The 27,299-nt window shown below is 47.6% G+C and overlaps 1 protein-coding gene across 2 annotated transcripts in view; it reads left to right on the top strand.

The window, feature by feature from the left end:
- Nucleotides 1-27,299, top strand: part of RNF213 (ring finger protein 213) — a 2,329,248-nt gene that overhangs the window by 1,071,275 nt on the left and 1,230,674 nt on the right. For both annotated transcript variants that reach the window (XM_085617427.1, XM_085617426.1), the window contains exon 18: nt 2,404-2,559. In XM_085617427.1, the coding sequence (XP_085473553.1) occupies nt 2,404-2,559 (156 nt within the window). The remainder of the gene's footprint in view (nt 1-2,403; nt 2,560-27,299) is intronic.

The raw sequence follows: 27,299 nt of genomic DNA, 5'->3' as shown, positions 1-27,299 counted from the left end.
AGTCTGTTGCAGAAGCTGGGGAGGGTTCTCCACCCAAACCTGTTAACGCTGTGTCTTCAAGCGTGGAGATTAGGCAGCTACAGTTGACAGCTTTCAGCCTTCTGCCTGAAGTCTCCAATATGATCCTGGCAGCCAGGCGTCCCTCAACCAAGACAGTGTACGCCTGCAATTAGGGCAAGTTTGTGGCATGGTGTACAGAGAAACAGGTTGACCCTCTTTCTACTCCCCTGTTTCAAGCCCTTCTCTCTATCCTTTCTCTTGACCAGCAGGGATCTGCTCTGAGCATCTAAAGGGCTATCTTTCTGCCATGTCAGCCTTTCTGTGGTTGCCAGATTAGCCATCTCTCTTCAAATCCCCTGTTGTAAATAGGTACTTGAAAGGTTGTCAACACAGGTTTCCACCTCCTTCATCATGCCTCAGTGGCATCTTAATCTGGTCTTAATTTTTCGTTCCTTTGAGCCCTTGCACAATTGTCCTCTCAAGCTCCCGACCATCAAGACCGCCTTTCGGGTGGCAGTCACATCTGCCCGGAGGGTCGGTGAGCTTCATGCTTTGTCATCAAAGCCTTTGCACCTGAACGTCCACCCAGAGTTACTCACATTAGAGCTTCCTTTCTATCGAAAGTTGTCACTCCCTTTCATGTAGGTCAGTCCATCACCCTGCCTACTTTTTACACACCACCACATCCTTCAAGGGAAGCAGAGGGTCTTCATTCTACACCCAAATAGAGCGCTCTACATCTACCTTGACCGCACAAAATAGTTCAGCGTGGATGACCAACTCTGTGTGAATTATGTCAGAGCCAAGAAGGGAAAGGCTGTGCAAAAGCGGACTATCTCCCTATGGATCGTGCTCTGCATTAAAGCTGCTATGCACTGACCAAAAAGCAAACCTCAGAGGCTTGCATGCTCATTCCACCAGAGCCAATGCTGCAACCACTGTGGAGTTTCAATCCTGGACATGTGCCAGGCAGTATTGTGGGTGTGTCTGCACTTATTCAGCAAACACTACTGCCTGGAAGGGTAGAACTAAATGGATGGACATTTTGCCTGATCGGTCCTGCAGGACTTTTTAGTGTGACATTTTTCACAGACCCACCTCCAGGGAGGTATTGCTTGGGTATTAATTCTAAGGTAGGAATCTGCGGCTAGAAGTCTCTTATCAGCTGAACAAGTTACTTGCCTTCCTTGACGCTTTATCTGATAGAGACTATCGAGCCAGAGATTCCTTACCGATCCACTCATCCTGTCGGATCTGCGTACTGTCTTTTTTAAATTAAAAGATCCTTTTGGACCCCACTTTTGGCACAATATGTCCCTCTTCCTTAGCTTGGATCCATGCTTCTGGTGTGGAAAATATAGTCAAGAATGAAGGTCAGCGTGCCGCGGTGGCGCCTGTCTAAGCACTGTGCACGTCGCTTCCAGCACGGACAACACTACTGACTCCATGTGGAGCCGAACTTCGCCGCCTACAGAGCGCTAGGGGATTTGCTAAAAAAAAATGTCCGTATCCAGTCTGATGCCTGGGAATATTCTACGGTAAAGAATCTGCAGGTAGATAGTGACTTTACCAGATAGAGCATTACCAAAGGTAAATAACTTGTTCTTTTTACTGAAAAAGAAAATGTGATATGTAGTAAAGCACAATTGTTTCCAGAAAATATAAACCTTTTTCTTGTGGAATTTTTTTAATTTGTCCCAAGAATGTCTCACTATTATTTGGGGGGGAAATAAGTGCACATATTTGTGTGTATATCTGTTACCTATATTGTGGCACCATTTGTTTCGGTAACAAAGTCTACCAACCTGCTACTTGGATAGTTGTTTCATGACTTTTGTGAGCACATGACAGATTCTATTGTGGTATGTTTTCATAACAATATCACTATAAGCAACTTCTTTTTAGGGCTGGGATTTGCATGATTCATATTAGTTAAGTTATTCCTACTAACTGAGGCTTACGTTTGTGAAATCTGTCTACCTTTTTCATTTGTGGGAAGGGGCATTGAATGTTTAGATTATTAAGGCTGGTAAAATTTATAATCAAATTATTTTACCTGCCTGTAAAACTTAGGAACACATCTTTAGGACCCTTCCCCAGATACCCAAACAACCAGGAGGAGAATCTGGCCCCTTCCGAACAATGGATTATTGGAGTAAGAGTGTTACCTTCAGAGTGATTAGTGAAACCGTGGTCCTTTACCATAGTTCTTACATAAATTATGTTGTTAAACGCATCAGTTAGTGCATTATTTATAGAATATTTCCATCCCAGTTACGGGCAGGGGCAAATTAGATCACCAAAGTGTCAAATCAGTGCCTCAGATAGACACTGTAGACTGGTTTTGTTTGTGATTACAGATTTATATCTAAATAATGTGTTCACTTATATCTTTGTCTACAGAGCAGAATCGCCTGTCAGGTCAGAAGAAAAAGCAATGCGATCAAATGGGACACATGCTGGTGTGGAGACAGAATGAATTGAGATCTCTGAAGCAACAGAGGCAATGGGTGGACTGCCTTCTGATGATGTGCCGTAATGTGGAGGAGATCATAAAAGGTAGGGTGCTCTCTTCCCAGTCATTGCCCCACTTTTAATCATTATAGTGGTAGCTTCTATCATATTTTTAGGGGAATTTCACTGTGTAATAAATATTTAAGAATCTAAGCTGGCTTAATTGTGTTGATTCGGTCCAGCCAAGATAAGAAAGGGACCATAAGGTGAAGTCTTCATATAAAGTCTATAGCAGTTGGTGATAGTTGACCTTATAGAGGTTATTCAGGTTTGGTGTGATATTGATTCCAAGATACTTGATAGATTTGCTTTTACCGCGGAATTGGCTTTAGGGCTTTCAAACATCCCATCGTAGCTGGGAGTCAGTATTTTAAATGTATTGATGTTAATTTTAAAACCAGAGGGTTCTTCATAATTGTTAAGTTGGATTTGTAATAAATGTAACACAGCTGGAGATTTCGGGGTAAATTCATCCTCTGCAATGAAAGTGATTGTCATGCTCATGAGGAGCAAAAAAAATGCAGTTTATTTTGTTGTGTGCTCTAATTTTGATGAGTCGTTTTATTCCTGAGAGCAACTAAAACCAGGGATAGAGGACAACCTTGCTGGATGGATGCCTCTCTGGAGTGGGAATGAATTGGAGTAGTTATTGATATTAACATGGAGCATGGTATCCTTCCATCACCATTTTTATAAAGGTGAGGCCAAAGGCTATATTGTTTTAATGAGGAAGTTCCAGTTCACCTGGTTGAAGTTCATTCTGTGTGCAGTGAAGCCAGAATAGCTTTCTCTTTGACGCTTTTGACAAGGTGTACTACCCTTCCAACATTATCATGGGTCGGCCTTGTTATGTTGATTTGTATAGCTCACTAATCACCCGAGAGGGCATCCAGGCACTTCGGCTGGTGTGTTTGTGTATAGTCACCTAGGTGCTTATATGAAAAGCCAGGTCCCCAACTTCTTGCAGAACTCGAGGCGGGAGGAGGAGGCTCTGATGTTTTGAAGCAGGTCATTCCATGTCTTGGGTGCTATGTAGTGGAGAATGAGCGGCATCCTTTTTTGTGGATGCAGGGAGTGTGTGTGAGTGACAGTGAGGCAGATGGTAGGTGTCTGGTGGGTTGGTGAAAGTGTGTGCGCCTGTTCAGGTTTTCTGGTCCTGTATTCTTTAGTGCTTTATATGTGTGCATTAAAAGTTTGATTTGGCTGCACTAGTGAAAGGGTATCCAGAAAAGCTTCCTGGGGCATGGTGTGATGTGTGTTGTGAGAAAGTGCCCTCGTTCTGCATGGTTGCCCCCACTTGTTGCTGAATTGCTGATGTGCTTTGACTGAGTGTGCCCTGGGCTCCTGCTAATCAGGTACCTAGGGCCTATGTTCTTTCCCTAAAACTGCATTGATGCCTAAACCCAATTGGCATCTCTGGCTACAGGTTAGCCCCTGGTAAATGGTACCACAGGTACCCAGGGCACTGTGACCAGAGAAAGCCTCGAAGGGCTGCAGCACTTATTGTGCCACCCTTAGAGGTCCCGTACCATTACATTCACACACCGCTTTTGCAGGCTGCGTGTTTTGGTGCAGAACAAAGTGAAGAGTCGACATGGCACACATCTCTATGTGCCATGCCTACAACCCACTGCCCTGGTATAGATCAGTCAGCCCTCTAGCTGGGTGCACTATACCAGTGGTGAGGGTACAGGTGCATGAGACCTGTACCCCTACAGTGTCTAAGTCCATTCTTAGACATGGTAAGTGCAGTGCTGCCATTAAGAGTATATGGTGCTGGCAGCTTGTCATTACAAACTCAACTGCACCATAATGGCTACACTGGAAACCAGCACATTAAACCCACACCGATGCCAGTGTGGGATTTAATGAAAAATGCACACAGAGGGCATCTTAGAGATGCCCCCTGAAAACTATCCTACCACTAGTGTTCAGGCTGAGTGGCTGCTTTCAGCTGCCACCACCAGACATGTTTCTGGACCCCTGGGTCGAGAGCCTGCTGCTCTCAGGGGCCTGAAACAATGCACATCCTGGGACGAGGTGCCAAGTCTCCTCCCCCAGGATGGGCAGGGTTCACGAAGGGGAAGCTTCAAAGGCTTGCCGCCTTTGTGAGCTTCCCCAGACCACTTGCTGCTTTCAGCAACTGGTCCCCACTGGTTCTGACCCCCACTTTAGGCGGGAGAACCGGCGGGAAAAACAAGTGAGGAAGAGAGGTGTGCTCACCTCTGCCAACTCCACCCCTCAGGTGGGGGAGGCGAGGTGAAGCACAACTCTGTCCCCGCCATCTATCAGATTGGGGGGACTCAGCCAACTAGTGAAAGGCTAATGCCTCCCTCCCCCTGGACAGTGGCATAATAGGGGGTTTGCCCACCCCAGGAAAGGGAGCCATTGGTCCCAACCTTTTTACCTTCCTGTAACACCCCTAAATCTAGTATTTAGGGGCAACCCTGAACCTTGCTTCCTCAGACCAGAAGAAACTACAAGAAAAGAAGAAGGACCGAACAGCTGTGCAGAAGCTAACAAGAGGAAGACGCTCACTGACTTGTCCCCAGCCCTACCGGCCTGTTTCCACCTCGAACCTGCGAAATTCCGATGTGTCCTGCAGCCAGCAACCTCGCAAATGTATATGTACTTTATTTACAGAGCATTGCATTTCTCAGCAACAATACTGCAATTACTATCCAAACTGTATTACAACTGTATATGTATTCCAAAGTATTTATCACTTACCTGTGCCAGGCTTCCTTGGTTCTAGAAAATAAAATAACTGACGGAATTTTTTTATACAAAAACAATTGGTCTGAAGTTCAGTCTTTGAGTGTGTGAAATGATTTGCTGACTGAGTGCGTACAACAAATGCTTAACACTGTCCTCTGATAAATCCTTACTGTTCGACCACACTACCACAAATAGAGAGTAATTTGCTATCTAACTTTACCTCTGCCTACCTTTGGGGTTCCCCTGGACTCTGTACATACTATACCTCACTTTGGTATAGTAAATACAGAGCCAGCTTCCTACATAGGTGCATTGTAGAAGGTTGAGTATGAGGCTTGCAGCAGCAGTCTGGATGGTCTGGAGTCTCGGTAGGAGGAGTTATTTGGAGATTCTGTCATAGTGTGTTGCCGTGGTCCAGGCTTCTGGAGATGAGTGCTTGCTTGACGGTCGATCTGGTGTTCTGATGCATCCATTTGAACATCTTTTTTCATCATGTGTAGGATGTGGAAGCAGGAGGTGCTCACTGCCTTGACTTAAGCCGTCATGTTGAGCTTGTCGTTTAGGATGATTCTTCACTTTCTTGCATAATCTGTGGATGTGGATGTTGGTCCTAGCACCAACGACCCCAGGTAGAGTCACATGGAGAGGTCTTATTGCCGAAGACCAGTACTTCCATCTTGTCAGAGTTGAGCTTCAAGCAGTTGGTTCTCATCCAGTCTGTTACCATTATCATGCAGTTGGTGAAGTTGGTTCTGGTGGTGGTTGTTTTGTCCTCAGGGAGAGGATGATTTGGGTGTCATTGTCGTAGGATGGGACAATGATGTCTTGTGATAGGATGATGTTGGTGAGTGGTGTAAAGTCTATGTTAAAAAGGATGGGGCTGAGGAATGGTCCCTGTGGGACTCCGCATATCAGTTTATTGGTCTCTGATGTGAAGGGTGGCAGCTTGAGCCTTTGGGTTCTTCCTGTGAGGAAGGAACAGATCCATGTGCCTGTGGATCCTTGTATGCCAATCTTGTGGAGTCTTTTGATGAAGGTGTTGTTGGAGACAGTGTTAAAGGTCTCCTTGGTCCAAGATGGGTGGAATGTCGCCGGTGGCCGCAATGAACACTGTTTCAATGCTGTGGTTCATTCTAAATCTATATTGAGTGTTGTCTAGAAGATGGCGGAGCTTGAGGTGGCCTGCGAGTTACTGGTTGATGGCCTTTTCAATCACTTAGGCAGGATAGGAGAGCAGGGAGATGGTCGGAAGTTGTTTGGTTGATTATGCTGGCTGTGGGCTTCTTGAGGAAGGTGTTGATTTCTGCAAGTTTCCATTCATCCGGGAAAGTGGTGGACATGATGGAGATGTTGATGATGTGGGCCAGGGTGGTGCCAACTGGTTATGTTCCAGGTTGTAGATTTGGTGGGTGCATGGGTCCGTTGCATCTCATGAGTGGATGGTATGCATGATTTCTACTGTGTTGTTTCTGGTGAGGGGTGTCCTTTTGGTCAGGTGGCCATCTTAGGTGGTGGTGGGTAGGTTAGCAATCTGTTCTCTAGAGTTGGGTTGATGTGCAAAGTTGCTGTAGATGTTTGTGATTATTTGCTGGTGATAGCGTCTGAGTGCAGCTTTGTAGATAGTTCTGTCAGTGGTGTTGTAGCTGGCTCTCCAATTCCTTTCTAGCTGTTTTAAGTGTCTGTTGGTGTTTCAGAGGTCTTGTGTACCAGTTGGCCTACTTGTTTTGTTATGTGGTCACTTAGGCACAGGCAAGAACACCACCATTTTACATGCTCATTTTTTAAGTTGACATCTTTCGTGAGCATTGACACTTAACACACATTTGCTTTTGTGCTGGTATGGGATAATATTCTCTGAAATGGTTTTGCTTACATTTCCTTTTCTTCATAGGCATATTATCAGATCCTTGAACATTCTTGAGGGCTAAGTTCACTGTGCAAAATGTTGATGTTAGTTATTCTCTGCTCGGCGACAGCTTTTTAAAGATGGAATCAATAATGGCTGCCAGACTAGGGCTTCGGCATGGACACATGGGTGAAGTTAATTATATAAACAACATCACTCCTTTGTTTGGGCAGACGAGCATTTCGCGGACATTGTTGAGGTCTCCCGATGCTAGAATTCAGCCCAGCTGAATCCTGTTTACTTTCTGAAAAGGATGGTTCCTAGCTCTACTTCAGGATGGCCCCACATGAAACATGCTCACGGGTAACTGGGAAGTTAGTACACCCAAAGGAATTCTGGCAGATTCACACACACTAGGCTTACTTGGTGAGCAAGCACCAGGTACGGATGTAGGTGTGATTATACATGTATGCCTATAATCAATGTAACAACACAATGGTTTAATTGTTCATCTTCTTTATGATTTTAGTAATGCTGATTACTCCGTTCTGTTTCCTTCTGTTGATCATTGCAACACACATATTGTACACAAGAATCATAATGGTTCAGTAAATGATTGAAATGCCCATTTAAGTATTTCCTGTGTCTTCCTTTGGGCATGCATGAGTTACAAACGTAAGGGAGTGATCTGTTTCCACGATTTTCTTGTAGAGCCAGAGTTATGTTCTTAGGTTGCATATGCCCTCCGGTACCTTTTAGGGTTTAAAGGTTCAGGGGTGCACTGTGTACTAGCCAGGAGTAAGGCCAACTTATCTACTATTGTTGTTGGGTCTGATGAATGTGAGGGAGTTTGTGCAGTTGTTGAAGTTGTTGATGTTCTTGTCAACGTTGTCTGTGGGGATAAGTTGATTCATGCCGAGGGTTCTGAGCCAGTCTGCTTCTGTGATTTTGCCCTGGCTGCAGCTTGAAATGCTGAACCTAGTAGGGGTGTTGACTTGAGGTGTGTTGATTTGGAAATTGATGATGGATTGGCCGGTCCATGTGAACGGCATGGTAGAGTTATACTTTATGCTGTCGCTTGTGGTGAAGTTAGATTCCAGTGTGTGTCCTGCGGTGTGCGGTGGTTCTAAAACGAGTTCAGTGAGTCTGATTTTGCTCATGCTGTCGGAGTGTTGCGGAACAGGGGTTGTTTCTGTCTTCCAGGTGAAAGTTGAGGTCGCCAAAGTGAATGTAAGCTCTGGAGTCGATGGTGATGTTGCTAAAGGTGGCTTGTGGTCCGGGTGGTTGGTAGGCGAGGGTTCCATTCAGGGTAAAGTTTTTGGGAGATTTGCTACTTGGAGTGCAGTTATTCCACAAATGGGGTAGCGCTCTGTGGATGTTATGATTTTGATGGATTCCTTGTAGATAATAGCGAGTCCTCCTCCTGGCTTGTAAAGGCAGTCCTGTTGAGTGATCTTGTAGCCCACTTGGATTGCCATGGAAATGTTGGGAGCCGATGAGGGGTTGCACCAGGTCTCTTTGATGAAGAGGATGTTGGGTGCGTCAGAGCAGGTCTCATATTTTGGTTTTGTGTTTGTTGAGTGATTGTGTATTGTAAAGCATTCAAGCGAGAAGGTATGGATGTACAGGTTTGCTGTGGCTTGTTGTATAGGGTGGGGTGTTGGGGGCGTTGTTGGTGCTTGTGTGACATGTGTGTTGGGAGGGGGTGTTGGGTGTGTTAGTATTTACATGGGGTATAGGGGTGAGTGGCTGCTGGAAAGCCAGCAGTGGGTGCAGGTCAAAGCTCCTCCTCTGGTGTGAGGCACAGCAGCAGTTGGGGAAACAGCGTCTTGAGTCTAGGTACCGAAAGACTGCTGCGGAGTATCTCTACTGAGCGGTGCAGACAGGTTTGCCTTTGGCGTCCCAGTGGTGTGCCCGCTGTGTTCGTCCACTGCATGCCTATGTTGCAGCTGCCATTCAGTAGGTCCTGAGAGTGGAAGGAGTGCAGGATTCTGTGATGGCATTTCCTGTGCTGATGGGTGATAGAAAGTGGAATCCTCTTGCTTGGCTCTTCTTTTAAATACAGTTTTGGCAGGAAACCAGTAATGTCACTTCCTGCCTATATGGAGGATGAGAAATTGGTGCCTTCTCATTCTGAATCCTGTCACTTCAGGATGTACAAGTTGTGAGAGTAAGATTCCAATCTAGTTGCCAGAATTTTAGCATATATTTAAGCGTCTACATTTAATAAGGCTCGGGCCTATAAGAGGCACACTGCCTAGGATACTCCTTGGCTTTAAGATTAAGGAGTTGCTAGCTTCGGACATGCCCTCTTTCCTAATTGATTTACAAGAAGGTGGTCAAGTGAAGAGCCAATCTGCAGGAAAATGCTTTGTAGACGTTGTACGTGCAGTTGTCTAAGCCCAGGGGTTTATGTAACTACAGTGATTTAACTGCGCAAAATGGAACTCAGTAACTTGCTACCAAATCGCATTTTGCTTTTGCGATTCGGTATTAGGAAGGGGCGTGTTTAGGGCTCCCTTCCTCATACTGAATAGCACTGGTATGTATGAATGTTTTGCGACTGAAATGCAGTTGCAAAACATTCATAATTTACTGACTCCGTAGAGGTACATCTGGCCCTCGTTCCAGCTTGCACCTCAGTTGCCTGGCCAGGTGTGCACCTGCCTTGTTACCTTGATCATATGTATTCTTTGAGATTAAAAAGAGGATATTCTGTTTTATTGTTAGCCATAACATTTAACTTCCAAGGACAAAACTTTGCATTATAGCATTGTGGGATTGCTTCATACTTTCTTTCTGCTAGTGCTAGCTCGTCTTCAATAGAGTACATTTGATACAACTTTATTTCATTATGTTCTCTAATGATCCTATGCTCACTCCACTTATGACTATCTTGAAGGCATCCTATGTGCATACCAGGTTAGTGTCGCCTGGGGCAGTTCAATGAAAGTACTACGTAATATGGTCCAGACGCTCAGTCTTTAATACTGGGTCCTTCAGGAGACCTAGATTAAATATGCACCATCATTGAGAAATGATGCTAGGGCTCCATGTGAGTGCCAATTCAATAGAGGCTGGACAGAGATTAAAATTTGCCTTATCTTGGCTTCACTAACTTTAGACAGGAGGACATTACTGAGTAGTGTGTAACCTATTCTGGAGTATGACTTGTATACATGGGAGGGAAATGGTGTAGTCAGAGTGGTTAATGTGCTGTTCTCTCCTGGGATCTCTCAGTTCTTTGTCTTTCAATACACTTCAGTTGCTTTGAGAACGCTACCGAGTGCAAGATTGTAGTCATCGATCTATCTAAAGCAGGCCTATACAGAGTTAAAATCTCCCGTTAGTAGTATGTTGCCTGCAGTAAACAATTAATTGAGGACATTTATAAGAAATGCATCCTGGCCTTTGTTTGTGGCATATAGGATCACTATAGTAAATTATTTGCCCTGTAGGTTGTCTGTATTCATAACACAATTTGTGCAGGAAGTGCTTCGCCGTTGCTGAGTAAAACAAAAGGGGGGTAAACCCTATGCTTAATACAATGCTCATCTTGTTTCCCAAGATGTCACTTGGAGTGTTATACTGTCACTCTGCTCTCCGCAAGGAATGCTATATATTAGTTCTTTTGTCCAGGTAATTGTGCAATTTCAGATTGAGGAATACTATGTTAGCAAACACCAAAAGGTGTAAAAGAAGGAAGTGCCTGGGTGTATGAGCATCCATTCATGATAAATCCACCTGCATAGGGAGAGTGGACAGTAAAGCTGCTGCATTTGCGTAGGTGATATGTTAGGTACACAAAAATGATCACTGTAGGAAGGTGGATATCTGACTATGGTTACCCCCAACTTTTTGCCTAGTGTCTAGCTTGTTTTTCGACTTAGTTGGCCTGAGATCCTGCCATTCAGGGTCTCAGGCTGTCTGCTCTCTCTTTAAAATGGACTCCATGTACCCTAGGTACATTCCCAATTGGTATGGATCACCTTATTGGACCCTGTACAGTGTACCCTAGGTACCCAGGGCATAGGTGTACCCTAGGCCTCCCAGGGGCTGCAGCATGTATTATGCCACCCCTGGTCTGTCTTTCCAATCAGACACAACTGGCTGATCACTCAGCTGGGGCAAGGTCGTGTAATCACCCCTTGCTTAGATATAGTATACCTATATCTACCCTTAAAATAAACACATGTGTACCTATCAGCCACTCCTATGGCAGGCCTTAACAATCCTGGGGGCAGAGTGCTTGGTAACATGTGAGATGGTGCTCTAGCATGAGCTGAGCCTGTCTGCAGCTTTCGGAACCATGTCCTTATAGCTGTTCTATGATATAGCCTACCATATACTCTTAAAGTGCCTTATAATCTTAAACGGTTATGGTAACTATGGTTTTGGCTTTATCAAAACATGTCGTGTAAGGTGTCTAACACTTTGGAATAATACCCCCATACCATTTCTGGTGATGAGGATATTATTCCCCCCTTCTAGAGGGAGAGACATGTTAAAATCCTACTTTGCTGTTTAACTCTAACCAAAGCCTCAGCATCACAAAATGGATGCTGCTGCCACAGACACGAGTCTGACCTCCTGCTGCTGGGAGTGATCCCGGCAAGGGAGGCTTGGACAATAGGTTTCCTGCTTGGGGAGGTGCTAGCACCTCCCCAGACAGACTTTAGTGTATTGGGGCAGGGAGGGCTGAAAGGAATGAGACATGCCTGGGGCACACAAGGTGTCCCATGCATAGTCCAGTTCAAACCGGTGCTGGGGCACTCCAGCCCCAGTCCTGGCGCGAAACTGGACAAAGGGAAGGGGGTGTAACCACCCCCCTCCCAGGTCCCACCCATAAGGCGTGACCTAGCAGGCAACCCAGCCCCCCAGATTCGTATAAGAGTGGTAGCTGGGCCCCAGGAGATTAGATTATCCTGAACCTGCAACTCTGGACCTTCGACATTCGACGAAAGAAGAAGACTGAAGAATCTCCTTTGTGGCCAAGGAGTGGCTACCCTGTCAAACAGGCACCATCAAGAGACTACCCTTTGCTTTGCTGAAGTTCTACGAGGGACCGACTGCAGAGCCCGACCAGAGCCTTGACTTCCAGACTTCTCCGACCCTGATCCACATCCACAGCCGAGCTGAGATCCGTGGAGGCGACGAGAGACGTGGGACCGGCTACCTGGGAAAAGTGGCGAGTATCTTCCAGCGCAGCTTCAGAGGCACCCTCGAAGTTGTGCACTGGGGATTGAGAAGCCCCAACCCCAAGCACCATCTGCACCGAAGATCAGCCCCCCACACTCCACGAGTCCTGCGTGGGGCCCTTCTGCATTTTCCTGCTTGCCGCGTCTGTCCGTTTGCTTGCCCGTTGGCTAGCGGCCTTTGTGACGACACACCTTGAAATCTTCACTGCTGGTTTGGCTCCTCCAGACTGGCTCCCGCTTCTTTGCAAAAGAGAAGCACCCCAGACCTTCCTGGTCTGCACCAGAAGCAAGTCCTCCGTTCTTCGTGGGTTCCGCTTGCCAAGGCTTGGTGAGTCCTAGTTCGACTTCGACGCCGCCGACAGCAAGAGCCTTCGTGGGACAGCTCGCCCCCTGGTCCTGGTCGTCCTCGACGTCTCCTGGTACCCGTGGCTGCAGCGACAAGCTTCACCTTTCACCTGCAATCTTCACGACATCGCCTGGTTCCTTCCTGGTTCCACGTGGTCACTGGCTAGTGACCTTGACTCTGTCCCTTCTGCTTGCAGGTATCCTCTCGTCTTGATCCCAGCCTTGGGATCCACCGGACACTCTTCACTGACTGCCTGTCAGCAACTTTTCTTCAGGCATCCATAGAAGTCCACGACGAAACCCGACACAAGTTCACATCTATGCACCCGCAGCCCGTAGGCTAGGTAACTTGGGTACTTCGGTGCTCACAAGGGTAGTGACTATCCTAGGGTCTAGTTTCCGATTCTCGACTCTCTAGCTGCTTCAGAAGTGTCCTTAAACTGTTAATTTCTAACTGCTAGTAATTCTATCAACTTTTACGCGTGAGTGTTTCCACTCTGCACCTGAATCCCGTGGGCCTCCCACTTCCTAACTGTTGCAGTGTAGTGTAGCCCCAGCGATTCCCTAGGCCTATCCTATTTTCGTGACAATGGTCCTTATACCACTTCTTTAGTATATGGTTTGCGTAGCCCCTAGGGCCTAACTGTATTACTTACCTGTGTGACTTAATGTATGCTTGAATAAGACTGTGTTGTACTTACCTCTAATCTCATAAAGAGTGCTGAGGGGTTGACTAGAATAAATACACTTTAATTTATATATATATCTGTTGTGGTGTCCTTTCATTTGGTATTCAAGGGATTATATATGGTATCACAGCTGGCTTCACATGCCATTCAGAGTTTAGCCTAAGACTGCTCTTGTCCATGCTACCGCTAGGATAGCTGGTCTATAAGGTTGACTTTACAACCAATCACCATAAGGGTTGTTTGGACTGATATAAGGTGTACCCTAGAACTAGTGACATCATACATCAGGCCAACTTCTCACATTGGTGAGCAGCGGTTGGGATCTGAGCTTGCTGTTGTAATACCATTGTAATCTTGAGATACTAAATTGAAATATCACACAGATATTGTTTAGGTACATATAACGTAGATTATAATACTTAAGTCCTACTGGACTTAGTTGTTGTAGGTTGAAGGGCCTAGCACACCCTGACTACAACTACTAGAGAGGTTTAGTAGATACAACTAGTGTAGGTAGGTGCACACACCACACCCTCACTAGAATCATGTCCCTGAATGGAGATCACACTGATACTCCCTCAGGAGAGGAGAAACCTGGACAGATTCCCTCTAGATATGATGCATTCACTTTCCAGGAGATGAGACAACTGTGTACCTCCAGGAGATTAAAATAGGGTTCCAACCCTACCCTTAGACAGCTAGTGGAGCTTCTGGAGGCCTATGATGCTGAAAGAGCTGCCAAGTATGGTGCCATAGGTGTAGATAAGGGCCTCCCCTCCACAGAAGAGACCCCTGATTTAACTGATACAGATGAGTTAGAAGAGACCTCAGAGGAAGAGGGAGGTAGCAAGACTTAGTCAGGCTAACTTAAGCTTGCATGGGAGCTTGCATGGGAGCTTCCCTTACAGGCCCCCAAGTAATCTTAACAAGAGAGATAGGAGGGGTAGATCTCCCTCAGGGGACTCTCTCCACTCCTATCACTCGAGAAGTTCCAATACTTCATCCCACAGGGGGATGACTTCCCCCCCCAAAGGAGAGAGCATGAGGCCAGAATGAAGGAAGCCAAACTGAGGATTGAAAGGGAAGAACTTGCCCTTGCCAAAGAGAAGCTTGCTCTGGCCAGAGAGCAAAAATGGTGTGGGTCAGAACCCAGTGGTGGCAGCAACATTCCTAGAGATAGGGAAAGGTCTTATGACCATAGAAACCTAAGCAAGATAGTCCCCCCATATCAGAATGGGGATGACATCCACAAGTGGATGACTGCTTTGGAGAGGGCCTGCAAAGTACAGCAGGTACCCCAGAGTCAGTGGGCAGCTATCTTGTGGCTCTCCTTTTCTGACAAAGGTAGAGACAAGCTCCTCACAGTCAGTGATGAGGATGCTGACAATTACAAAGTCCTGAAGAGTGCTCTGATAGATGGGTTTGGCTTAACCACTGAGCAATATAGGTTGTTGTTCAGAGACACCCAGAAGACACAGACACAGGACTGGTCTGATTTTGTGGATTGTGCCACTAAGGCTTTGGAAGGTTGGTTAACTGGCAGCAAGGTGCAGGACTATACAGGATTGTACAACTTGATTATGAGGGAGCAGATCCTTAGTAATTGTCAGAACCAGCTTCTCCATCAACACCTGGTAGACTCAGATTTGACCTCTCCCCAAGAATTGGGAAAGAGGGCAGATAAATGGGTCAGGACCAGGATTAGGCCTAAAAATCAGGGTGGTGACCAAAAGAAAGAAACCACCAAGCCTCAAGAGAAGGGTGGGGATAAAACAAAAGAGAAATCTTCCTCAGGGCCCCAAAACTCCACACAGCGTGGTGGGTCCCAAGCTCCCTTCTCTACCACAGTTAAAAAGCCTTACTGCCATGTGTGTAAAACTCATGGGCATTGGAAAACTGACAGCAGTTGTCCACAGGCTAAAAACAAAACTGTTCCTCCAACTACTCCTGTCACACCACCTATTACTGTCAGCAGTAATCCCCCAGGTGGTGGGAGTGCCCCCAAAAATTTGGTTGAGTTTTCATGGGGAACACAGGGGGACCCTGGCTTAGCCAATTCCCCTACAGCAGCTACTCTTGTCTGTGATGGTGGCATGGGGTTTGCCAACTTCACTGCCTGTCCCAACACTTTGGGTAGGTACAGACAGGAGCCCTACATCAATGGTAGAAAAGCTGAGGCCTACAGAGACACTGGAGCTAGCATCACTATGGTGGCCCATAGGCTAGTTCCCTCTGAGCAGCTTTTGCCTGGTTTCTCATACCAGGTAACTAACATTGATGGCAAACAGAACAGTCATCCCATGGCAGAGGTATGTCTCAGCTGGGGAGGTGTCACTGGCCCTAAAAGGGTGGCAGTGTCTCCAACCTTGCCTGTGGACTGCTTACTGGGGAATGACTTAGAACTCTCAGCTTGGGCTGGAGTTGAACAAGACACCCATTCTAAAATGGTAGGCCTTTCACAAAAGGGTAGTGGGGTTGTGCCAGCCACAACCCCTGTCCAAGTAGATTTCCTCCCTGAAAAGGTTGGAAGGGCAGTGGTAGCCACAGCCCAGGCAAAGACAGACTTCCCTGTAGAGATTGGCAGAGCTGTGACAGTCACAGCTCAAACCCAAACTGAGTGCCTCCCTGAAAAGGTTGGCAAGGCTGTAATGGTCTCAGCCCATACTCAGACTGACATAGGTGTAGTGAAGCCTGAAACTATGGATCACTCCACACAAACAGAGTAGTGGGGAGGAAGAAAAGTCTCCCTCTCCCCAGACATTAGGAAAAGGTCAGCCTCCTCAGGGATCTGACCTCACCCCTTGTGAAGGAACTGCCCAAGAGGTAGCCAGGCCTGGCAGAGCCTCTGAGGTCAGTGGCCCCTTCCAAGGTGGAACCCAGTCTGGTGCAGGTAGCCTGCCTCTCTCTACCCTGCCTCAGTCAGCACAGGGCTGCAGAGGTCAGGGAGGCCAGTGGACCCCAAGAGGGCCCCTGTCCACAAGAACCCCCCCATCAAAAGAATGAGGATTGCCTGGCTAGTAGCCCTAGCCAGGTGATGGTTAAAAACATTCCTGAGGGATCTCCTTTACAGGTAGTTAGGGACCTCCCCCAGAGGGATTCTGTTGGGCACAGGCAAACATGGGACCTTAGGGCCCCAAACCTGACCTGTCCCTCCAGTAAGCCCACAAAAGGGACCCAGCCTCCAGCTTTAGGTAGCCAGAGGCTGACCCTGAGAGCACAGTGCAACTCGGTGAAAGAAAGAAAGGCATCCATGGTGGAGGGTGATTGGAGGAAGCTGAGGCCTCACTTTGAGGACACTCACTTCAGTACTCCATCTCAACACCAGCCTTTTACTTTGCAAAGACACACCAAAGGTAGAGATTCCCTATGGTGGAGACCCTATGATACCTTTAGGGTGAGGGATTGCTTAGTGGACCATGAGACAGGGGGTAACCATGCCAGTGCTGGTTCTTCCTTAGATGGCCACTTAGGCAATAGAGGCTTACCTTGTCAAGGCCAGCCTTATCTCCTTTTGTTTGTGGGGGGGGGGGGTTGTGTAGGAAGGTGGATATCTGACTATGGTTACCCCCAACTTTTTGCCTAGTGTCTAGCTGTTTTTTTTGACTTAGTTGGCCTGAGATCCTGCCATTCAGGGTCTCAGGCTGTCTGCTCTCTCTTTAAAATTGACTTCATGTACCCTAGGTACATTCCCAATTGGTATGGATCACCTTATTGGACCCTGTACAGTGTACCCTAGGTACCCATGGTATAGGTGTACCCTAGGCCTCCCAGGGGCTGCAGCATGTATTATGCCACCCCTGGTTTGTCCTTCCAATCAGACACAACTGGCTGATCACTCAGCTGGGGCAAGGTCGTGTAATCACCCCTTGCTTAGATATAGTATACCTATATCTACCCTTAAAATAGACACATGTGTACCTATCAGCCACCCCTATGGCAGGCCTTGACAATCCTGGAGGCAGAGTGCTTGGTAACATGTGAGATGGTGCTCTAGCATGAGCTGAGCCTGTCTGCAGCTTTCGGAACCATGTCCTTATAGCTGTTCTATTATATAGCCTACCATATACTCTTAAAGTGCCTTATAATCTTAAACGGTTATGGTAACTATGGTTTTGGCTTTATCAAAACATGTCGTGTAAGGTGTCTAACACTTTGGAATAATACCCCCATACCATTTCTGGTGATGAGGATATTATTCCCCCCTTCTAGAGGGAGAGACATGTTAAAATCCTACTTTGCTGTTTAACTCTAACCAAAGCCTCAGCATCACAAAATGGATGCTGCTGCCACAGACACGAGTCTGACCTCCTGCTGCTGGGAGTGATCCCGGCAAGGGAGGCTTGGACAATAGGTTTCCTGCTTGGGGAGGTGCTAGCACCTCCCCAGACAGACTTTAGTGTATTGGGGCAGGGAGGGCTGAAAGGAATGAGACATGCCTGGGGCACACAAGGTGTCCCATGCATAGTCCAGTTCAAACCGGTGCTGGGGCACTCCAGCCCCAGTCCTGGCGCGAAACTGGACAAAGGGAAGGGGGTGTAACCACCCCTCTCCCAGGTCCCACCCATAAGGCATGACCTAGCAGGCAACCCAGCCCCCCAGATTAGTATAAGAGTGGTAGCTGGGCCCCAGGAGATTAGATTATCCTGAACCTGCAACTTGAACAGAAACTCTGGACCTTCGACATTCGACGAAAGAAGAAGACTGAAGAATCTCCTTTGTGGCCAAGGAGTGGCTACCCTGTGCAAACAGGCACCATCAAGAGACTACCCTTTGCTTTGCTGAAGTTCTACGAGGGTCCGACTGCAGAGCCCGACCAGATCCTTGACTTCCAGACTTTTCCGACCCTGATCCACATCCACAGCCGAGCTGAGATCCGTGGAGGCGACGAGAGACGTGGCACCGGCTACCTGGGAAAAGTGGCGAGTATCTTCCAGGGCAGCTTCTGAGGCACCCTCGAAGTTGTGCACCGGGGATTGAGAAGCCCCAACCCCAAGCACCATCTGCACCGAAGATCAGCCCCCCCACACTCCACGAGTCCTGCGTGGGGCCCTTCTGCATTTTCCTGCTTGCCGCGTCTGTCTGGTTTCTTGCCCGTTGGCTAGCAGCCTTTGTGACGACACACCTTGAAATCTTCACGGCTCCTCCAGACTGGCTCCCGCTTCTTTGCAGAAGAGAAGCACCCCAGACCTTCCTGGTCTGCACCAGAAGCAAGTCCTCCGTTCTTCGTGGGTTCCTAGTTCGACTTCGATGCCGCCGACAGCAAGAGCCTTCGTGGGACAGCTCGCCCCCTGGTCCTGGTCGTCCTCGACGTCTCCTGGTACCCGTGGCTGCAGCGACAAGCTTCACCTTTCACCTGCAATCTTCACGACATCGCCTGGTTCCTTCCTGGTTCCACGTGGTCACTGGCTAGTGACCTTGACTCTGTTCCTTCTGCGCGCAGGTATCCTCTCTTCTTGATCCCAGCCTTGGGATCCACCGGACACCCTTCACTGACTGCCTGTCAGCAACTTTCCTTCAGGCATCCATAGAAGTCCACGACGAAACCCGACGCAAGTTCACACCTATGCACCCGCAGCCCGTGGGCTAGGTAACTTGGGTACTTCGGTGCTCACAAGGGTAGTGACTATCCTAGGGTCTAGTTTCCGAGTCTCGACTCTCTAGCTGCTTCAGAAGTGTCCTTAAACTGTTAATTTCTAACTGCTAGTAATTATATCGACTTTTACGCATTACGCGTGAGTGTTTCCACTCTGCACCTGAATCCCGTGGGCCTCCCACTTCCTAACTGTTGCTAGTGTAGTGTAGCCCCAGCGATTCCCTAGGCCTATCCTATTTTCGTGACAGTGGTCTTTATACCACTTCTTTAGTATATGGTTTGCATGGCCCCTAGGGCCTAACTGTATTACTTACCTGTGTGACTTAATGTATGCTTGAATAAGACTGTGTTGTACTTGCCTCTAATCTCATAAAGAGTGCTGAGGGTTTGACTAGAATAAATACACTTTATTTTATATATGTATCTGTTGTGGTGTCCTTTCATCTGGTATTCAAGGGATTATATATGGTATCACAGCTGGCTTCACATGCCATTCAGAGTTTAGTCTAAGACTGCTCTTGTCCATGCTACCACTAGGATAGCTGGTCTATAAGGTTGACTTTAACACCAATCACCATAAGGGTTGTTTGGACTGATATAAGGTGTACACTAGAACTAGTGACATCATACATCAGGCCAACTTCTCACAATCACCTCTCGTAAACTATGTTTAACCTTGGCAACAATAGCTCATCTTTTAATCAATTAAGGAAAGTAGAGGCACATAGAGAAGAGGGAGTTCCTCGACAGGTTGCCTCAGGAGGGAGTCCCTTGCATGTGAACCATTTGAGAATTCATTGCGCAGCAAAGGTTGTGCCTCTTCACCTTGTGCTGGTACCAGAGAGAAAGCAGGTGGCCTTAACACAAAATTTAGCGACAAGCCTTGTCAGAACCGTCCTTCATCTCCGGGGCTTAAGACCTGCCTGGTGCCAAGGAGAAGGAGGCTTAACTTCCGACATTGCAGCAGCGCAAGGAGGAGAGTGTCCAGAGGTTATTTTCTCTGACGCACATGAGGGCAAGAAAGAGGACTTCCAAGAGTTGATGGTGAAATTGGCGCAAGCCCAGCCCAAAGACCAGATCAACTCTTCGCGCCTCTTCAGCATGACAAAGTCAGTCCCCCCGACAGGCCAAAGCACCACTGCCGAAGAAGTCATGCTTTGAGCCCAGAGACGAACCAATAATGGCAAACTTGTTTGGGTTTGGTTCTTTAGCCGAAGTCTACCTTGATGCAGTGGTGAACATCACCAAGGGGTTGATCTTCTAGAAACTGTCCTCGATGCAACTCGCCAACTCTTAGAGGAAGATGTTTGTGTGCTTCTCACAAAACCAGTGCCTGTAGAAGAACACGGGAAAAGATTGTTCGAGGCATGTGAGCTGTAGATCACATAATGTGCATAGCCTGCCATCTAGTGTTGAATCTGGATGTTTTCACTTTGTTTTTGTTTGAAGAAGTCTTTTCCAGTCACGAGGTAGGTGACTTCTCCTTTAGGTGATAGTGCGAATGGGCATCGACTCCATTGTTAGATTGTTTTTTTCCGCCATCGGGTTCGGATGTGAATTGCTGTGCTCCAGTTCGGCACTGTTTCTCGGGTTCCCTTCGATGCGCATTCCACTATCCTCGACGGTATTGTTTCTCGATCGCGTTTCCCATTCTCTGTGTATCATTTCCACTTGAAGATCTTCGATCGGAAAACTCACGAAGGGCCGTCTGGCCTACCAGCCCCGTGCTCGCTAGCAGTCGATGGAAGGGACTCCATTCAAGCTCTGTCCCGGGTGTCGCGCCAAGTTTCGCGAAGTGTGCAATCTGTTTGTCCCCGAAACACGACGAGAAAGATGGTTTTGATCAAAGAAGACGCTTCATGACCGTCTGGCTCATCGTCACGAGATGCAACACCGTGGCGGCTATGCACCGGACGTCTTCGGCGAAGGTTCCGACCGACAAGAAACACAGGCTCAAGGAACCGAGGAAGAAGAACATGTTTCCGTGTCCGAGGCCGACTACAACATGGAAGAAGAGGAGCAAGTTACACTGGGTCAGCGTACGGCGAGTACAGAAACCCCCTTGCCGCAACAATCAAAAACTAGACTCCCGTCCTTCCTCTATCTGCGGGCCAAGGTCGGCACCGTGAAAAGGTTTTGAGCACCCCTCCTACGTGCCCTGCGCCGAAACACAAAGAAAAGCCTTCCGGCTCGGCCTAGAGTCAGCCCATACCGGTGCCAAACCAAAATCCTCAGCGTAGAAATCCAAGCATGTCCTGGTCCACGTTTCATCTTTGTCAAAGCCTAGATCTTAGGTACCGAAGAGTTCAGAGCTGAATCTTTCAACGCCAAAAACTGCAAGTAAAGATAAATAGACTCCGACAAAAGAGCCTTGGTACGATGTTCCACCTTCGGATCCAAAACAAAAAGAACTGGCTATTAACCCAGATACTGGACATATTCATGCCATATTGCCTCAAACAAGGAAATTGGACCAACAGGATGAGCACCACATGCCCTTGAAGAAAAGGAATGTGGGTACGAACACTTCCCCCACCTTATGTGCGACTTCTTTCACCTACTAATCCTCAATTACTCATCACATCCACTTATCCACCACCACCACCATCACCTAACCCACAGGATGAAGGGGATGGGGATGGAGATGAGGATAGGCCCCAAGATATTGACCCATGGGAGGATTATGATATTGATCCACACACAGATACTGAACCTGACTTCTAACCATCCAGGCCATCACCACCTGACGACAATATAGGCTACATTGAACTTCTTAATAGGGCAGCTCATTACCATGGGGTGGAACTAAATAAGGAGACTTTAGAGGAGGACTTCTTGTTTGAGACTTTAAGCTCCACTCAGAAAACTACACATACACTACCAATACTTAAGGGGATGCTAAAGCATACAGATGAGGTTTATAAAAATCCTGTAAGGGAGGAATCATCACACCCAGGGCTGAGAAGAAATATAAGCAAGCACCTACTGACCCTGGCTACATCAAGGGTCAGCTGCCCTTAGTCTCTCTTGTTGTTTCTAATGCTCGCAAGAGAGCTAACTCTCAGACCTCAGGTGAGGACCTCCTCTTGATAAGGAGTCCAAGTTAATTGATGTCTCTGGCAAAAGGGGAGCCTCACAAGAAGCTAATCACTGGCGCATTGCTAATGCTCCGGCTTTGCTAGCCAGATATGTTAGGGCTTGTTATGATGAGTTAGAAAAACGTATGCAACTTTTGCCTGATGAGCACAAATCTGAGGCAAATGATCTTATTCAGGAGGGTAAACTTATCACCAATACCTCCATTAAGTGCGCATTAGATGCAGCAGACACAGCAGCGCGCACAGTAAACACCAGCGTACTGCCACATAAACACGCATGGTTGAGAATTTCAGGTTTCAAACCTGAGGTACAGGCCTCCATTCTCAATCAGCCCTTTGATAAGGAACACCTCTTTGGTCCAGCAGTTGACACCTCACTGGAAAAAATAAAAAAGGACATTGAGGTCGCAAAGTCCATGGGGCTTTACAGTTACCTGCAAGTAGGGGTTCTTTTCGGCACTCCTTTTACAAGGTTTGGATCTAAAAATATTACCACAGAAAAACCCTCCTCCTCTTACAAGGGCAACAACCAATCACCCTCATCAAGAGGCTATTTTAGTGGAGGTTTTAGAGGAAACAATGGTATGGGAAGAGGCAGAGGCAACTCCACACGCACTTCTCCTGCAAATAACAAACAGTGACTTCCTTCCGCTACCCCAATCATTCCACTCCTGTAGGGGGATGTCTCTCTCAATTTCTCCCTGTGTGGAACACCATCACCTCAGAAAAATGGGTTTTTACAAATTATCCAAAATGGTTATTGCCTGGAACTTACAGTTACTCCCCCAAACAATCTTCCAAGATCACACGTAATGTCACGGGAACATCTTACCCTTCTAAAAAAAAGTAGTTCTCTGTCTGTTGGAGAAAGGAGCGATAGAAACAGTCCCATTAAAACATCAAGGGACCGGAGTATACTTCCTGTACATCTTAATTCCCAAAAAGGACAGCTCTCTCAGGCCTATCCCAGACCTCAGAGAACTAAATCTATACATTCAATCAGACCACTTTCACATACTCACTTTCCAGCAAGTGCTCCCGCTCCTTCAACAAGGAGACTTTCTGTCCACTCTGGACTTATTGGACACCTATTTCCATATCCCAATACCTCCTTCTCACCGCATATACCTCAAGTTTGTAGTAGCAGGCCAGCACTATCAGTTCAAGGTGCTTACATTCGGAGTAACTACCGCACCCAGAGTTTTCACCAAGTGCTTGGCAGTAGTTGCAGCTCATCTTCAAAGACAAAACATTCATGTCTACCCATATCTGGACGACTGGCTCATAAAACCAGTGCGCAAGAAATCCGTCTCCGTCACACTCACAAAACAGTGCTGTTGCTCCACGATCTTGGATTCACAGTAAACCTGTCCAAATCCCATCTACAGCCATCCAACACACAGGCAAATCTGGGAGCCACAATAGCTACACAAAAAGGTTTGGCCTACCCTAATCCGAACAGAATCCGCAACATGCAGACTCTACTCTGCCAGTTTCAGTCTCAACACTCATTGCCAGGGATGATGGCGTCTTGCATATTAATAGTTCCTTAATTAAGGCTTTACATGCGTCCCCTTCAGACGTGCTTAACATGTCAGTGGAATCAGGCTCAGGGTCTGTTATCAGATCTAGTGTTGGTGGACGGCCGCACCCATTGCTCTCTGCAGTGGTGGAATACACAAAACCTTTCAAAAGGGCGACCCTTCATAGACCCGGTTCCACAGATAGTGCTAACAGCAGACACATCGCTCACTGGTTGGGGAGCTCATCTCCACATGCATACAATTCAGGGCATATGAAACCTGCAGCAAAAGCAGCTTCACATATATCATCTAGAGCTGTTAGCGATTTTTCTAGCGCTCAACGCGTTTCAAGTTCATCTAGTAGGCAAAGCTGTCCTGATCCGTACAGACAACATGACAGCAATGTACTACATACAAAAACAAGGGGAGACACAACTAGCACAGACCATCTGGAGATGGGCCATACGTCACAAAATGTTTCTCCTTGCAGAACACTTTCCAGGAGTAAACAATCAGATTGCAGATCGCTCAGTCATCAAAGACAACAGATAAACGAATGGGAACTCCACTCTCAAGTTCTCCTCCCATTCTTCCAAATGTCGGGTTTTCTGGACATAGATCTGTTCGCCATAAACCTAAACACAAAATGCCCAATCTTCCCATCCAGACATCCACACCTATTGTCCAAGGTCAATGCACTACGGATGAATTGTTCAGGGATATTTGCCTACGCTTTTCTGCCTCTCCCACTCATTCCATACGTGGTTCGGAAGCTCAGACAGGCATCCCTGACATTAAGCCCGACAACCCTGGTTCACAACCCTGTTTGACCTCTCAGTAGTTCCTCACCAAAAACTGCACTCCACTCCCAAACTTCTCACTCAGAGCCATAGAGAGATAAGACATCCATATCCCAGCCATCTCAACCGTGCGATCTGGCACCTTAAATCTTAGTTTGGCTACCTTAATCTTCTGCAAGACTGCATGCATATTACCAAAGAGGCTAGACGTCCTACCACAAGAGTATGCTATGCAGCAAAGTGGTAGAGATTTGTGATATACTGCAATAACAATCAAATAGATCCACTGGACGCTTCAGTTCAAAACATCATTTGCTATTTACTACATCTGCCACGTTCCAATTTAGCATATTCTTCTATACGTTTACATCTTGCAGCAATAGGTGCTTGCCTACAGAACAGACAACATCTGTCTCTTTTTAGAGTGCTTGTCATTAAAGCATTTATGAAGGGGCTTAAAAGAATCATTCCTCCAAGACTTCCACCTGCTCCAGTGTGGAATCTCAACATTGTCCCCACCAGGCTAACGGGTCCACCCTTTGAGCCATTGCATGGATGTGAAATACAATGTTCGAGGCATATGAGCTGCAGATTACACACTTTTGCATGGATCGCCATCTGGTGTTGGGCCCGGATGTTTGCAGTTTGTTTTTCCTCTTGGAAAGTCTTTGAAAGTCACGAGGTCGGTGACTCCTCCCTTGGTTCGTATTGCGCATGGGCTTCGGCTCCATCCTCAAATTGTTTTTTTTCGCCATCGGGCTCGGATGTAATACTTCGCGCTCCGGTTCCGAACATTCCAGTTCGACGATCGAAGCGGAATCCTCGCTCTCCGCGGTATTGTTCAGATCCTGATCTTCTCAATCACCTTCTTCTTCGACACACCTTCGATTCCAGTCATTGACGGCGGCCTTCGGGCCTATCCAGGCTCCGGTCCCGGCTGATGGAAAGAACTCCATTCAAGAAGTGCCCTCGATGTGGGTCCAAATTCCCCCACACCGACCTTCATGAGGTGTGCAACCTCTGCCTCTCCCCTGAACACGAGGCTCGAGACTGTCCCGCCTGCAAGTCTTTTAGATCCAAAAAGACTATTCGACATCGAAGGGCCAGACGAAAAATGGCGCACTCCTCGACTTCCGTTCAAGTCGACATCTTCGGGGACGACGTCGATGCTCCGGGACAGCAGCACACCGAAGAGGACCTAGTCAGTGCTTCCGAAGCCGACGACTCGGATGTGGAGGACATCACCCCGGCGCAGAGGGTCGTGAGTAAAATACCCCCTCCCACACCGACACCCAAAAACGCTTCGGTCACGCCTTCGCCTCCGGGCCTAGGCAAGACCAAAGACGCTGCTTCGAACACCCCACCTTCGGGCCCGGTGAAGAAGCCTAATAAGCCTTCCGGCGGCTCGGGCTCAAGCCAGCCTGCCAGCGGTGCCGAAAAACACCCTTCGGCACCGAACAAGAGATCGGCCTCTACCTCGACACCGAGCTCCGCACCAAAGCCCTCGGTGTCGAAACCCAGCCTCTCGGTACCGACTAAACATCATAAGGCCCTCGGCACCGACACTCCCGCGTCGAAGCCTGTTTCGGCACCAACCAAAAAATCGGAGGTTCCAAAGAAGCACGGCACAGACAAGCCTAAAAAGCCATCGGCCCCGAAAAATTAGGCGCCGACCGAACAACCAGTGTCGCAAGAACTCTTTACACCGGATCCTTTGCAAAAGACACTTACCAAGGATCCAAAAACTGGACATTTGGCACTGTCTTCTAAAAAGAGACATTTGGACACACCAGCTCCACCTCCACCTCCAAAGAGGAAGGACTGTGCTACCTCCCCTTTCAGGGTGCCTTCCCCACCTCCTCCACCTCCTCCACCCTCGCCACCTCCGCCCCCTACACCCCTGCCTCATCGCTCTCCGACCCCGTCTCCAGACCATGATGATCAGGGGGACCCATACTACGACCTAGCAGATGTGCCACAAGACCCTACCCCTACAGGATCCCCAGACCCATGGGATGATTATAATAATCCAGACATCCCAGATGTCCCACAAGATGACCTTTATCCATCCAGGCCATCTCCACCAGAAGACTCATTAGGTTTTCACCACCTACTTCAGAGGGCGGCACATTATCACGGGGTAGAGCTACACACTGACCCAGTAGAGGAAGATTTCCTCCTAGACACCTTTAATACAGCACATAGGTCTACTGCTATACTACCTATGCTCAAAGGGGTAATAAAACATGCGCCAGAGGTTTTTAAAGACCCGGTCAGGGCTAGGGTCCTAAACCCACGCATAGAGAAAAAGTATAAAGCTGCCCCCACAGATCCTGCATACATCAAAGGGCCAGCGCCACTGGATTCCCTAGTGGTATCCACTGCAAGGAAGAGATCAAATTCCCAGGCGTCAGGCGAAGCCCCACCGCCTGACAAAGAGTCAAAGCTCCTGGACGCGTCAGGAAAACGCACTGCGTCACAGGCAGCCAATATATGGCGTATCGCCAACACTCAAGCGCTATTGGCCAGATACGACAGAGCGCATTATGATGAACTAGAAACCATCATGCACCATCTCCCAGAAAAATACAAAAATAGGGCCAATTAATTAATTCAAGAGGGTAAGACCATAACTTTCAGGCTTTAAACCTGTGGTACAAGCCTCCATATTAAACCATCCATTTGACCAAGAACATTTATTCGGTCCAAAGGTAGATGACGCCCTCGAGAAGATGAAGAAAGACACAGATATGGCGAAATCTATGGGAGCCCTACAGTCACACCCTCCAAGGCGCTCCTTTCGCCGCTTTTCCTTTCGGGGCACGGGCAGAGGCTACTCCTCAGATAGCGCGTCCACGTCCTACAAATCCCCTCCCCAGTTAACCTTCACAAGGGGTTATCAAAGAGGCGGCTATAGAGGCAATATTAATAAAGGCAGAGGCAAAACAAATACCGCCCGCTCTGCCACACCGCCT

The sequence above is a fragment of the Triturus cristatus genome, chromosome 7 (assembly GCF_964204655.1).
Source record: "Triturus cristatus chromosome 7, aTriCri1.1, whole genome shotgun sequence".
Taxonomy (NCBI): Eukaryota; Metazoa; Chordata; class Amphibia; order Caudata; family Salamandridae; genus Triturus; species Triturus cristatus.
This window is presented reverse-complemented; position numbering and strand designations above follow the sequence as displayed.